The sequence below is a fragment of the Budorcas taxicolor genome, chromosome 13 (assembly GCF_023091745.1).
Source record: "Budorcas taxicolor isolate Tak-1 chromosome 13, Takin1.1, whole genome shotgun sequence".
Taxonomy (NCBI): Eukaryota; Metazoa; Chordata; class Mammalia; order Artiodactyla; family Bovidae; genus Budorcas; species Budorcas taxicolor.
In genome coordinates this window covers 19456771-19471374 of record NC_068922.1, presented here as the reverse complement: position 1 = coordinate 19471374, position 14604 = coordinate 19456771, and the positions used below count along the sequence as shown (strand labels likewise).

Genomic DNA, 14604 nt, shown 5'->3' with positions numbered 1-14604 from the left:
GGCTTCAATAGTTGTGGGGCATGGGTTTAGTTGCCTTGTGGTGTGTGGGATTCTCCCAGAGCGGGTATCAAACCTGTGTCCTCTGTGTCGACAGGTAGATTCTTAACCACTGGACCACTGGGGAGATCCTGTACCTCAGCTGTTGTAACCTCAGTTCATAAGATTGTTTTAAGTGTTAGTGGAAACATCCAGTAAAGTTTGGTACACAGTAAGCATACAGAAAATTGCAGTGGTCATGATGATAAGGAGTTAAGAAGTTTTCATAGAGTAGATTCAATAATGCACTTGCTGATTAGCTGAAGCACTCACATCCGTTGTTCAAGCTCTGGGTGCTTAAGGGACAGGGACCAAAACCAAGCTGAGTCACTGCGTGGATTTCTCCACACACCCAAACTTTCTAATACATACAGGAAATAAATCAAAAGGATGTTATTTGGATGACAGAGTATTTCTTCTCATAATTCATTGGAACTTAGGTAGCTTGAATATACATAAAATTAAAAGATGACCCAAGAAAAATTATGTCTAAGATTCTAAATTTAAGATCTTTTTAGATAGAATAACAGCAGAAATTTTGCAAATGATCTGAGGGTAATGATCGAATCTGCTTTAAATAGAATCACATATTCAAAGTCAAGAAGCAATTTAGTCAATGTTGAAATTTTTCAGAAGTTGGATGAAATTAGAGCAAGGATGGCCTAATAAGCCATGGAATGGTTTCCCAACAGGGTTACATCAAGATCATTAGTGTTGCCAGCACCACCTCTCTGCAAGATGTTGATGGAGCCTTGAAGAGTGTGTTAATTAACTGGCATTAAAAGTGATGGGCAGGGGAGATGCTCAAATCACCGAAAGGAGCATCCCAGAGACCAGACCTACTCTCTATCCTGGCAAGTTGTCTCGTTCAAGCTGCTGAAGGGTGAGGCTCTGTTATAGTACCATCACCAGAGAACAGGTCCATTTCAACCCAACATTCTGCCAGAGCAAGAGATTTCCAACTCTATTGATAGGGCAGTGATATTAATAAAATTCAGTTGGTTGGTAAAGAATGTGCCTGCAGTGCAAGAGACCCAGGTTTGATCTCTGGGCCGGAAAGATCCCCTGGAGAAGGAAATGGCAAACGACTCCAGTATTCTTGCCTGGAAAATCCTATGGACAGAGGAGCCTGGTGGGCTATAGTCCATGGGGTCACAAGAGTCGGACATGACTTAGTGACTAAACCACCTTTGGTTATGAATGTTACACATTTATTGAACCCCTACATCATAATAGGTACCCCTCTATATGGTCTAGAAGACCATCTTTCTCTATAGAAAAACCTTCTCTTGGGAGTCACTGTTGGGCAGCAAAACTATTACCCTAGAGTTTCTTGCTTATTTGTAATAAGGATCCCAAGAAACGAGATTAGAAATTATTGAAGCAAGATTAAATTGGGTTCAACCTAGTTTCACCATTCAGGATTTTAGATAAGAAGATTGAATTGGCTCATGGGACCTTTATCTTACCATTCAGGATTTTACCATTCATAATTTTAACACCAGTCAGGATTTCAACACCTTTGGAAAGCCGTAAACTGTGTGTGATGAATGAGGCAACTTCTTTTGAACAGAAGGATTTGGCGCTTCACAGATGGATCCTCCTCCTTTCCTCCTGATCACACTGATGAGTAACAGAGTGTTTGCTGCATGTGTGCTAAGTCCCTTCAGTCATGTCTGGCTCTTTGCGACCCTATGGACTATAGCCTTCCAGGCTCCTCTGTCCATGGGATTCTCCAGGCAAGAATATTGGAGTGGGTTGCCATGTCCTCCTCCAGGGGATCTTCTCAGCCAAGAACTGAACCCAAGTGTCTTACATCTCCTGCATTGGCAGATGGGTTCTTTACCACTAGCACCACCTGGCAAGTCCCATTTGCTTTTCTGTATAGCACTTTAAATGTTTCATCAAGCAACATACTTCATGAGCCATTATCTATTCCTCTCAGAGAAGTCCACATGTAGGGTCCTCACCAGCAGCACGCTTCTAGGCTCAGTGAGTGAGATTTCCAAATTTTCTAATTTTACTGTTTTCCAGGCTGCTCAGACTCTTTTGTAAAGTGCTTTGAGAATCTGCAGGTATGTTCCCTGTCTTGGAGTGTCCTCAAACCACCAGGTAAACTCTGGAATATCTGGCATAGTATACCTACAGGCTGGTCAGTGCTTCTCAGACCCAAATGGATGGGCATGTGAGTCATCCAGGGATCTTGTTAAAAGGTCTCAGTGTGTCTGGGGCATGTTCTGAGACTCTTGCTTTTCTAAGAGACTTTTAGGGGATGCTGCTGCTACTGGCTTGAGTAGCCAGGCCCTCCGTGAGCACTTCTCACGCTCATGCAAGCAGGGTTATGGTGTGATAGGAGGAATGGAGGGGGAGATGAGACCAGGTCCATCCTGGATTCACCCTTCAACTTGCCTAAACTTTGGATTCCTCATTTATAAAGAGGAATAATGACAAAGCTTAGCTCCCAGAGCTGCTGTGAAAGTAGAATGTTCTCAACATAAAGTCATTACCATAGAAGTTTCCCACAGAGTTTATTCCTTCTCTCCTGAAATGATATAATTGGTTCATGGGATCTTTAGTGCTATTAAGAAGTGACTTGTGTGTGATAATATAATGCTCTTATTTGTATCACTTTGCAATGTTTCTTTGGAATATTTAAAAAATGCCAGAGATCACACTGGTCGCATTCGCTTCTTGGTGCTAAGTTCTACTTAGTTCAAGGTTCCTTCCCTCTGGCTTCTCAACCTGTGAGCTGAAAAGCTGCTTAAAAATCCTTCATGATAGAGTTTAGGGAAATTTCTGGCAGAACTGCTTTTCATTGCAACATGACAGCTCTGATTATCTCTGGGAAGCAGAAACATCATGGAGTATTACAAAATCCTTCTGATTTGCGAAAAGATAAAGTACAATCCAGCCCAAGTGGTGATTAATATGTTAGCAGGGAAGACAGGAGATGGAATGATAAATAATTTTCATGTTTTCAGTTAAATGTTTCAAGCTTTATGACATATTTTATTCTTGACTTTGGGAAGAATTATACAGTGATTTAGCTCCTTAAACCCAGGAAGAAAAGCCTAGCTTAGCAGCTAACTAGGGATAAGAAATGGGTTGAAAGCATTTATGTTTAAGGTTTCTCAAACAAAGGAAACAGAACCCATGAATCTATAGCCCTTAATTCAGAAAGTATCTCTGGATTAATTCTGGTAGATTCATCATAAGTCATCATGTTTTCTGGGTACACCCATGAACATAAATAGAATTTAAATTCAGTGAAGTGTGAATACCCAACTCTGCCTCCTCTATCCATGGGATTTTTCAGGCAAGAATACTGGAGTTGGTTTGCCATTTTCCTCTTCTAGGGGATCTTCCCAATCCGGGAACTGAACCCACATCTCCTGTGTTTTCCTGCATTGCAGACAGATTCTTTACCTGATGAGCCATCAGGGAAGCCCTTTCTTTAAGCAGAGAAACCTCAAACTCCACTGAGTAGGGCAAATGTTCTCTTCTTAGTTAAAACTTGGAAGATGCCAAAGACATCAGTGTCCAGAGAAAAGTAGACTATTGATTCACTGGGAAGAGCTGTGCAGAGCAGTCCACCTTCATAGATTTCCTGTGCTTCAGAATTAAATTTTCCTATAATCAGAGGAAAGTAAGCAAAGAACTGTTGGTTTGTGAATGGTACTCTATCCTACAGAGCATGCTTTGATTTCACCCTTCTCGTCTTTGTTATTGTAATTATTATTATTACTATACTACTGTTATTTTGGTCCCGGGTGAACTCAAAATTTTCCAAGAATTACCAAGTAGCCAGCTGCAATGCCATGCTTAGCTTTGCCCTCTAAAGAAATTTAGCACAGCTGCATGCATAAACACTATCCAGTTTATTACCTATTTTCTATAAGAACAAAACTTACCAACAGACATATGGGAATTTCATTAAAAAAAAAAAAACTTTACTAAATGGAATATAGAAACATTTGACACAAGATTTGGAGTTGAAAAATTTCCATTTATAAGGCCAAATTCTTTATGCCTTATCTTGACAAGTGTCCAATTTGGGTTGATGTTCTACTTTCAGGAAATGTTTTCTTAATCTTCTCTCCTTATTAGGATATTATTTTAAAAAAAGAACTTAAAAAAATCTTGAAAGTTATTTGTTGCTGGAATAATACCAATTTCTTTAACAGTAACAAAGCTAATATAATAAAAGCCATCAGGTTTGGGATATTTTATGAAAATGTTTAATTCAACTGTTTCTTTGGAATGTAGTAGTCATAGTTTGGAATTTAAGTTACAGTTCAGTTCTATGTGGTTGTTTTATGCAACTCAGTGTCTGAGAATACAAATGTCATTTAAAGTTAAGGCTTCGCTGTTCATTTTGAAACAACAATTTACAAGTGTCATATTGTCATAGAAAATAAAAATTTCTGTAAAAAAAATTTGCACAAAATTTTATGATGGTACAAAACATGAAGCAATAATATACCAGTAAAATGAAAACATTTTACTACAGAAAGATTTATAGATCTCAATAAAGAAAAAATATGTTATTTTACACCTTTTAAAATTATGAAACAATCTAAAACAATATAAACTGAACATTTTGTAACACTGCCTTTACAAATTAATAACTTTATAAACATATACTTTTTAAATATATTTATCAGTGCAAGATACTTTAAAATTTAAAGTTGCAGTATCATTTTTCCTTGGCTGAGGACAACTTTAAGTCTGTTGCCTAAAAAAAAATCAAGTCTTAATGCTTTCGTCTGGGTATGATTATAACGGCTGAATGGATGCCCCTGGGGGTTAAGAATCTATTCTTCTTTCATAGTGATCAATACTTTCCTGGAAACAAAAGGCATTCTCATTTCAATTAAACCAGGATGAATGGACTTTCAGCTCCATGATGCAAATGTGACCCCCACAGATGTACTTGAGTGAGACCTACATCAGTGTAGGAGGGAGGAAGCTCTTCTGTCCTACACGGCAGGGCATAAACACACGGAAAACAACCAAAGCTTCTTCAGGCTAATTCATAGCTGCCTCATAAGACATTTACTTCTCTGTGGCTTACGTCTTGCCAGCTCTAAGGCAGGCTTTCTCATTGTGAGCCACTGGAAGTTTCCAGAAGCTTTCCCTAAGTCTCTTGTTTTTTCAGGGTTGCTGCTGAATGGATTTTTAAGAACATTTGTTTTGACTTTACTCCTTTTCTTCCCCTCTCTTATCTTAAAATACTCCATCCCCAGGCACTAGAATTTATGGTTGCTTTCTTAAATTAACCATTCCTTCTTCCACTTCCTTTGCTTGACTCAATACCAAAACAAGAAGGTTCTCATGGGTCATTTTCATGTATTTGGGTGTAAAAATCTCTGATTTTTGGATTTTGAGGGAATTTCATCCCTTTGAGTCTCACTTGAAAGCCAATGATTTCTTCCCTCAACTTAACCACTATTTCTACTAAATGCAAACATTTCTACTGAAGATCATTTTGATTGGTATAGATAGCAAATGGCTTTAGGAAAAAAGATACTGTCACTTTAACCAGTTAACAAGGAAACCAAAGTTATACTTTGGAGGGCAAAGTTAGGAATTTCCCTTATTTATTTATTTTTCCAACATAAAGTCTAGTAAAATTGTTTGCCATTCCCAGCAGGTTAAAGCTGCGAGTTTCTTTTCTGAAGAATGGCAAATGCTTAAATCCTAAGAGAGAAAAAAGACAGAGGGATAGCAGAGAAAGAGTTTACATTTGAAAATACATTCCATATGAAAGAACAGTAAGAGAGAATATTGCAGCTTTATACAAAAGGGTCAAGAGACATGAAATTGAACTACGGAAAAAGCGGAACGATTAAGTCGCGTTGCCAAATCTTCGGAGCCCTTGCCTTCCTGGAGGCTGACATCTCACACTAAAATATACTTTCTTCTTCGTCAGCAGGCCCCCAGGGTTTGATTCAAGAAGAGGGCTTTCACCAGCGAAAAACAGGGCGGGTGAATGTAACACAATGAGAACCAGTACAAACAAAAAGGCACTTGAGAGGACGTAGACTAGCCAGTGCCAAGGATTCTTCGATGCGGTTGTCCGCATCACACCCAGTTGCCAGCAGTGTTTATGATGGCACAGTTTTCTGTATGGAGTTCACAGCACGAGGTTGAGTACAACACTGGAAAACATCGAGGAAATCTGACGGTATTGCTTCGTAAACAGAGCTGACACACTAGACTGGTACTGAGGCTACGGTATACTTTAACAGAAAACACTCTACTCCTTCTTTGCCTATCCACGACGCGGGCGATTATACACAAGGCCAGCTTCAGGAGTCCACTGAAAGGCGGTTATTCGAATATATTCTGGGCACTGGGCTGCAGGTAGCGTGTCCGTCAAAGGGGGCCCGCTAAATACACTTGGTGCCAGCATCTTGGATTTTGCACAGTTTGCTAAAAGAATCCAGAAGAGGAATAGGAGAGAGAAGGGGAAAGGGGAGTCCTTTGAATGATTAAGTCAATCATACTTGGTCTCAACACCAGCATTTGATTATTCCAACGAAACCAAAAGAAAGAAGCTTGACTGTACAGGATTCCGATTGTTAACACAGCTAAGTTGTCCGTGTCTGTCGGCCAAACTCATTGAAGCTCCTGAGAAAAAGCTGGCTTGGCGTCATCAACGCGCTTCCCAGCCTGAACAGTGAAAGATCAGCCGGCCCCCAGCTCAAGCTCTGTCCTCCGCTCCACTCTTCTGCTTGCCTGCTCACCTCTTGTCTGCTTTCACGCCTCCGAGTAAGTACTCTGTGGATTCAGTTTGTCTTTTTTCAACTTCACGCCATCCACGAGTTCAAAGTTATAGTTCTCCAGGGCAGATAAGTTTCTTTCTGACATCCCGTTGTGCCAACAGGCACAGTACAGCACGACCCCGCAGACAGCGCCCAGGAGGACACCCAGGGCGCTCATGGCGATGATGGTGATGAGGATGGGGTCCAGGGTCTTCAGCACATTGCCCGGCTTCCTGGAGATGTTCTCATCACCTTCACCCGCGCCTTGGTAGCCTGGTGTGCTCCCTGGGGAGAAAAACAAAATTGGCTCCATGAGCACTGCTAACACACCAGATGACGGTAGACAGCAAAATGGACAAGAAGTTAAGCACACATCTGGCTCTGGGCTGTCCTTCCCAAGAGAGCCCCTGGGGGATTTCTGTGGTGGGGTCCGGCTCCTCCATTGCCAAGAAACACCAGCATTTATGTTTGAGAGTTGTTGGGAAACAACGCGTGGGAGGGAAGGTATTGGGGCTTTGGTGCTGTGATTTCGACAGAAAGCTTAGCACATGGAAACCACTGTTTCTGGGCAAGCCGTTAGGGCTGGGTTCTTATCTAATTCAGATTTTATGCAGCCCGCCCTCCATGAGACTGTAATCTGTGTTTATTGTCCTTGGCCAGATACGCAATCTATAAGCTTTGCAAAATGCTCCTTCCCACATTGGTCTAGCAGGGGATTTAACCATTCCTGATGCATCTGTTTGATCCCCAAATCCTGCATGAGAAGATGGCCCAAGCTGCACTTCTGAGTGGTGGTCCTACCACAAGTCAGATCTTCAAGTTTCCCCCCAGACCGACCATGGTTTCACTCAATCAGGAGAGAGCTTTCCGACAGAATGAGGACATGCCTGCTGCTGCTATTTTAAATGGCTTATGGCTCCAACTGAGAAGCCAGGTCGGTGTTGTACTGAACAGAACACATTTAATAATCAGCATCTTTGCTGCCCTGGTTGTTTCACTGGAGATGGTCACACAGCTCTGCACGCAGGCATTGGGGAAATGTTTTCTTTAGAGTGGAACACGAGAAATTATTAACATGGGAGCTCTGAGCCTCATTACCTGATACTAGAAATGAGACTAGAATGTTAATGTGCAACAGGCCTGGTGTTTACTTAATGGTGTTCTGATCAACAAGGATTCCAATCAAAGGAAACTAAAAATATGCGATGCAAGTCCCTACAGGGGGAAAGAAGCTACAGGGACATATTAATATTCTCTCCCTTGATGCGACACTGTTTTGAAACAATCTCTAATAAAGTTTACATCTCAGTGTGGACCACGTAACTAAGCTAAATGAGCCTCGTGTTGAGATGATCAACTGTGAATATGGCGCCATCTCTATTTGTCTCTACCAAATCCAAGTCTGGCTATGGTATTAATATGTGCACATTTCTGATGGCAACTGGTGCTGATGCTGATGGACAGGGCACAGATCTGTGAGCAGCAGCTTGAGTGATGCTGGGGCAAGTGTCCAACACCTGCCACTGCTGGCAGGAGGCATGGAGACTTCTGGGAATACAACATCGGGCAGGACCTCACTCCAACCAAATGCCTTGCACTGGATCACAAAGAAGTGTTCAATGAAAACACACTTTTGAATTAATCAGTTTGAAGTCTGCTGCTACTGCTGCTAAGTCGCTTCAGTCGTGTCCGACTCCGTGCAACCCCATAGACGGCAGCCCGCCAGGCTCTCCGGTCCCTGGGATTCTCCAGGCAAGAATACTGGAGTGGGTTGCCATTTCCTTCTCCAATGCATGAAAGGGAAAAGTGAAAGTGAAGTCGCTCAGTCGTGTCCGACTCTGTGCGACCCCATAGACAGCAGCCCACCAGGCTCCACCGTCCCTGGGATTCTCCAGGCAAGAACACTAGAGTGGGTTGCCATTTCCTTCTCCAATGCATGAAAGTGAAAAGTGAAAGTAAAGTCACTGAGTCGTGTCCAACCCTCAGACCACCAGGCTCCTCCATCCATGGGATTTTGCAGGCAAGAGTACTGGAGTGGGGTGCCATTGCCTTCTCCATCATTGACATGGGTAGGTGTTTATTCTATGTGAACTGCTTTGGTACCCCGGGTTTCCCCTGTGGCTCAGCTGGTAAAGAATCGGCCTGCAATGCAGGAGACCTGGGTTCAACTCCTGTGTTGGGAAGATCCCCTGGAGAAGGGAAAGGCTACCTACTCCAGTATTCTGGCCTGGAGAATTCCATGGACTGTATAGACACAACTGAGTGACTTTCACTTAGTACCCTGGTGTGCCAGAGTTTTAGAGTTTCTCCATAAATATAATAAAAGCCATGTAAACTGTTTTAAAAATAAGTCAGCAAGACAAACTTACCTGTTTCATCGATTTTACTTTCTGGGTTCTTTTTATCCAGGTCTGCTGGTTCTGACAAGTCAAAGAAAATTGAAAGAGATATTTGAACTCTCAACCAAATATAATACATACAAACTACATCAACCCTCACACACTAATCAGCAGCGGCTCTGCTGGGTTTTTCCTCAAAGGTCTTAGCACAATCCGACCCCCCAGGTAACTGGAGAGCTATAGAGAGGCAGTGCTGAATGATTAGGGAATTGGAGTCAGATCTAAATCCAGGAAGCCCTGCTGCAGCAGAGCGCGTTGTCTTAGGAGACGGGTGGGGAGTGCAGTGGAGGCGGGTTGGGGGGAGTCGGGCCACGGGGGGAAGGTGGGGAAGTGGCTCTGGCATTTGGAGTGTGGGGAAGTCTGGTAAAAATAGAAAACAGAAGTGGGGTTGCACATATGGCTGCCATCCTGTGCTTTTGTAGATAAGGGCTTCCTAAGTGTTAGTTGGTTTCCCATATAGTATGTCAGCTCATTAAGGCCACAGACTGCATCCTGTGTCTTATAAAAAAAAAAAAAGTCTCCAGGGGGAGTGGAGTCCCGGTGTCCTTTATGATTCTAGTAGACGATAGGGACCTGGTTCACACCTATGTCCCCAGTATTTAGAACAGTGTCCAGAACACACTCCATGATTCAATAAATATTTGTGGTATTAATGCATGAATAATTAATAAAGAGCTGATAATCTCCTAGCATCCAGGGCTAAATTTTCAAAGAAACATATGTGACGAATAATTGTAGAATTATCTTAGACAACTTCTTACTGTCACAGCAACACAAAGTTGTTGGGTTGGTTTTTTTTTACTATTTTTTAAAACTTTTTATTTTCTATTAGAGTATAGCCAATTAACAACATTGTGATGGTTTCAGGTAAACAGCAAAGGGACTCAGCCATACATATACACGTATTCATTCTCCCCCAAGCTCCCCTCCCATCCAGGCTGCCACATAACAATGAGCAGAGTTCCCTGTGCTACACAGCAGGTCCTTGTTGGTTATCCATTTTAAAGACAGGAGAACATGAAGTTTTAATGGTGCTTTAGCTGTGGCTTCCTGAGTATAACGCCCAGCAGTAACCACAGCTAAGCAGCCCAGTCACATGAACAGAAAAAGGCTCAGGGGACTTGTATTAGCCTCTGTGTCTTCACTGTAGCACTAGGAAGCTGCTTTGCCCTTAATCAGAGAAAACCTGTTGAACCAAACTGAAAGTACTTCTTTGTTTCAGTTGGTGGAGTTTGCTCTCCCATTCCAAAAACATCACCATCAGCCTTCCCATCTTGGAAAAGGAATGAAAGTAGCATAGGCCCTATGTAACTATATGAAATAGACATATTAACAACTGTGTAGACCTGGATGCTGGGGAGTTTGTAAAGCAGTTGTAACTTCAATATTAAGCCTTATTATTTTTTCTATGAAGGTCTGCTAGGTACTGTGGCATTAAATAGATTTCCTTACATAATATGAAGCAGACCTTTATTCACTGCTCATTCTAATTTCTTCAATCGACCCTATCAAATTATTGCCACTTTAGGGACTACATATATCCAATATATTGTATAATAAAAGCTTTGTAAATTGCTGAAATGACCAAAAACCCATTATAGCCAACAGGCCTCCTTTGTCTTAAATTTGCCCAATAGGCTTATTCCATTTTGTTATAATTAACATCCTATTATATCATGATATATAACAAAAGTTTAAGTGTAGCAAGTGGAGCTTAAGACTAATTACTGTGCTATTACATTGCCATTAGTGATGCTATTTATAATTATATATCAAGAACTGGGAGTATGAATTGGTTTTCTATGTCAAGACTTTTATTCATATACACCAGGCCAAGAAAAATCCATAAACTCTGAAATGCTAGGCAAAATCTCTAAATTTCATTTATTCTTTTGAGGCATTTCAACTGTTAGGAGAGTCAGAAACCTCTACTTATTTTTATAATAAATCAAAGAATGATGTTGTCTATGATTCATTCACAATGTAATCTTCATTAAATCCACTGTGATGAAAAATTTCAAAGGCTTCCTATTTTGTTTATACATTGAGATATCTGGAATTACCCAGATGTCTGAGTTTTCCACTTTTCATCACAATGTTTAGGCACGGCCTGAAATTGTGAGTTTCTTCTTTGCTACGATTTTTGGTTGCACATTATTGGTGTACTTCTGTGAATACTATCCAGACATTCTAAGTGAACCAGGTTAGATGATGCGGTAGCAGAAGGTAGACTGACCTGGCTTTATGCCTTGTTGTATCAAAGCAAGCACATCTATAGGACGTGCTTATAGCCCACATTAAAATTCTAGGTCTAAGTGAGCATGACAAAGACCATAAAGTGGACAGACTCATGCCCTGAGCAAGCACCGCACTGGTTTCTACAGCAACCCATACTTACTTGCGCAGTCCTCTTGAGGGATGTGGTTATTGATGCTAATATCATCCACCGCAATCCCGCCAAGGTTGCCTTTTCCGATTTCACCCTCAAAAATCACCTAACAAAATGAGATCATTTTCACAGTATTTAAATGTTTGGTCCCAAATAACAGTGTTTACATATGTTTGTGCAGCTCAAGTCACAGCACGTAAATGAAATTCATGAGATTTCGAATGAGCACGCGACTTGCTCTTCAATCCGTATTAACTGCTTGGGGATGGTATAAAACTTCTCCTCACATTCTCTTTGTGTGACACAGAATCTAAAACTAGGAAGAGCAGCAAATAAAAGGAATGTTGATTGTGACAGCCCTAAATAATTAGAGAGTAGCATTTCCCTTCTTTCTTAGCAATCAGTCCTCTGGCTGTCAACTAGGAGACTATGAAATAATGCTACCTAGATGATCATCGGTGTATCGGTATCTCAGGTTGAGGACACACCTGAAATAATTTTTGGAATGATTCCCGCATCTCATTTGCATAGCTTTCAAACAGCATCCCAGTGCCCCCGAAGCAGCTGCCTGCCCCGACCTAGGAAAGGGGGCTCACCTGGTAAAGCTTCAAAGATTTGTGGAGCAGGACACGCCCTTCTTTCCAGTGGTCCCCTTGGTGTCCGATGGCCATCCAGACCAGCTGGTCATACTCCTCTGGCTTCTGGTAGCGCAGCTTGACCCTCAGCGTGCCCACGTGTGAACCAGACATGTGATACCAGAAGGTCATGCAGTGGGCAGAGTTCTGGGAATAAACCACGGGGCTCACCAGGCGAGCCACTTTGCCCTTTTGGTTTTCATCAGCTTGGGAGTAGATGAAGTTGCCATCTCCTGCTGTGACAAAAAGCTGTGTTGGGGAATGGCCAGATGGATGAACCTCTGTCTCTTTTCCATCAAGTTCTGCTCTCAAACCTCTCCTGGCCAGAGCACCAGAACCCAACTGTGCAGCGGTGGTGGTGGTGAAGTGGGTAATGGTAGGTAACCTCAGTGGCATTGAAAGGCTCTGCTCTTGGCATCCATGAAAGGACGTTTGTGCTGGAAACTGTAAACCTCAATAGTCGGATACCACTTATCTAGAATGCATGGTCACATGGACATGGGCTATGACCTGCGTTGGTCTCTACACCATTGCAAGCAGATCAGATGTACTGGAAGACCTATTTCCATGCAATTTTAAGACTTGAGCCACACGTGTGTGAACACAGAGAGTAAATGTAAATATTTAGATCTATTCTTATTTATTTACCATTGGAGCAGGAAGACTTCTGGTGGATGATGCTTTGGTTACTATAACTGCCTGATAACAATGAAGCTGCTGTCTGTCCACATAATTTGGCAATTTCCCCCCACCCCCACTTCAAATTCCAATTCTTTTCCCCTAGTTTATTTTAATGGCTTATATTAATAAGTTTCTTAAATACACCTGAGAGCTTGAAATTCAACTGTGAGTCCCGCTCTTGTTTGATGTGGGCTTCTGGTTCCAGGAGAGGAGAGGCTGCTTTTCTGAGGCTTATTAGAATGTGCCATTTCAGCAACGGAGATGCTTGCTGAGCTTGGAGGACTAACTCCCGGCTTTCCTGTTAATGACCCCCGGTGGGAGCACTGCCTCCTGCTGCCACCTGGTCTAAACACACAACTCATGTTTCACTGTTTGCTCTGCAAATAGAAATGCTACTTGAACGCCGCACCTGATGAAAGCGTGGATCTGATGGCCAGCTTCGGTGGGCAATGGGGTGTTGTGTGTGCCGCCCCAGGGGCTGGCACCTTTGGGAGATGCTCTTGCACTGCGTGTATGTGGGTGCACCCTGTGTCAGCAGCGTGCAGGTGGAGTGGGTGTGTCCTCACCCACCATCTTCCTCCCTCACCCGGCTGCTTGTATGAGAGGCTCCTCAGCACTCTTAATAAAACTGGTGGGTGGGATAATGAAAGGAGGGTGGGAAATAGAAGCCACAGCCCCAGCAGAATGTGTGCGATCTCCATCTCTCCTGGACCGTGTAGACTCGGTCACTCCTGGGGTCTGTTTTCTCCCACTGATTTACCTAATGATGGTCACCTGTCTGTGTGATGGTGCCACCTCTCTCAGCCCACCAAGACAGGCAGGTAAGACCTTACCCCACCTTGCCTCTGCCGCCTTGCCCCCATTGTGTGGAGAAGAATGAGGTTGAGGATGCTTAGCTGAGCTGGTCCCTGAGCCAGGCCCACATCTTTGCTCCCTTCTGTGCTGTCTTCTGCCACCCCTGCTCCCCCTGCCATTGGACACCCTCATCCCACGGCATGGGTGAGCTGTTTCTCACCTGGAACCAGACTGTGAATGCCCCCAGGCTCGGACTCCCTCCTTTATACCTACATCTCCCGTGCCCCTCCCAGCATCTGCCACGGGTTTGGGGAATCCTCTATAAGAAATGACACAGCTCTATTGTTAGAGGTCCAATGCGGAAAACCAATCGGGATCCCTTTGATAAATTCAAAATCGGGCCACAGACTATTGTACCTAGATACTGTTCATTTTCAGAAGCCTCCACGTCTGATTTGCAAAGCACCACACATGAGCTGTGGCAGGCTGTGTGCGTGTGTCTTGTGTGTGGGGCTCTTTTCATCCAGACTTTCATGTTAACAAGTCCCTGCCTTTCAGATGCCAGGCTCACCCAGCTCGCTCAGCAAATGATTGCAAGTTTAGTGCTGCGGGGGCTCTTTCTGGTCTGGGTGGATCTGGAGGGCTCCCGGGAGGACAAAAGAGAAAAATGCTTCTGAAGGAATCACACTTCTCAGCCGTTCATCTAAGACACGCCTGCCTTTTCTGACACTCCAACACATAAAGCGCTGATATTTTTCCTTTCGGGGTTTTATCGCAATTCTAGGTCAGGAACTCTCTCTCCGTTTTCTCAATTAGCACTGTACTTCTGTAAGCCTTTTAGCTTTTGTCTCTGGCTAACGTAGCTTTTAACCTCCTTTGAATGTCAGATCCTACTGAGCCTT

At 42.9% G+C, this 14604-nt stretch overlaps 1 protein-coding gene across 3 annotated transcripts in view; it reads right to left on the bottom strand.

The window, feature by feature from the left end:
* Window positions 1-4087: 4087 nt before the first annotated feature.
* Window positions 4088-14604, bottom strand: part of NRP1 (neuropilin 1) — a 146367-nt gene continuing 135850 nt past the window's right edge. For 2 of the 3 annotated variants that reach the window (XM_052650758.1, XM_052650759.1), the window contains exons 14-17: window positions 12188-12459; window positions 11601-11697; window positions 9173-9223; window positions 4088-7088 (exon numbers count right to left, since the gene is read on the bottom strand). In XM_052650758.1, coding sequence (XP_052506718.1) covers window positions 6799-7088; window positions 9173-9223; window positions 11601-11697; window positions 12188-12459 — 710 coding nt within the window. In that variant the 3' untranslated portion in view covers window positions 4088-6798. The remainder of the gene's footprint in view (window positions 7089-9172; window positions 9224-11600; window positions 11698-12187; window positions 12460-14604) is intronic. The other variant, XM_052650760.1, reaches the window with a different exon arrangement.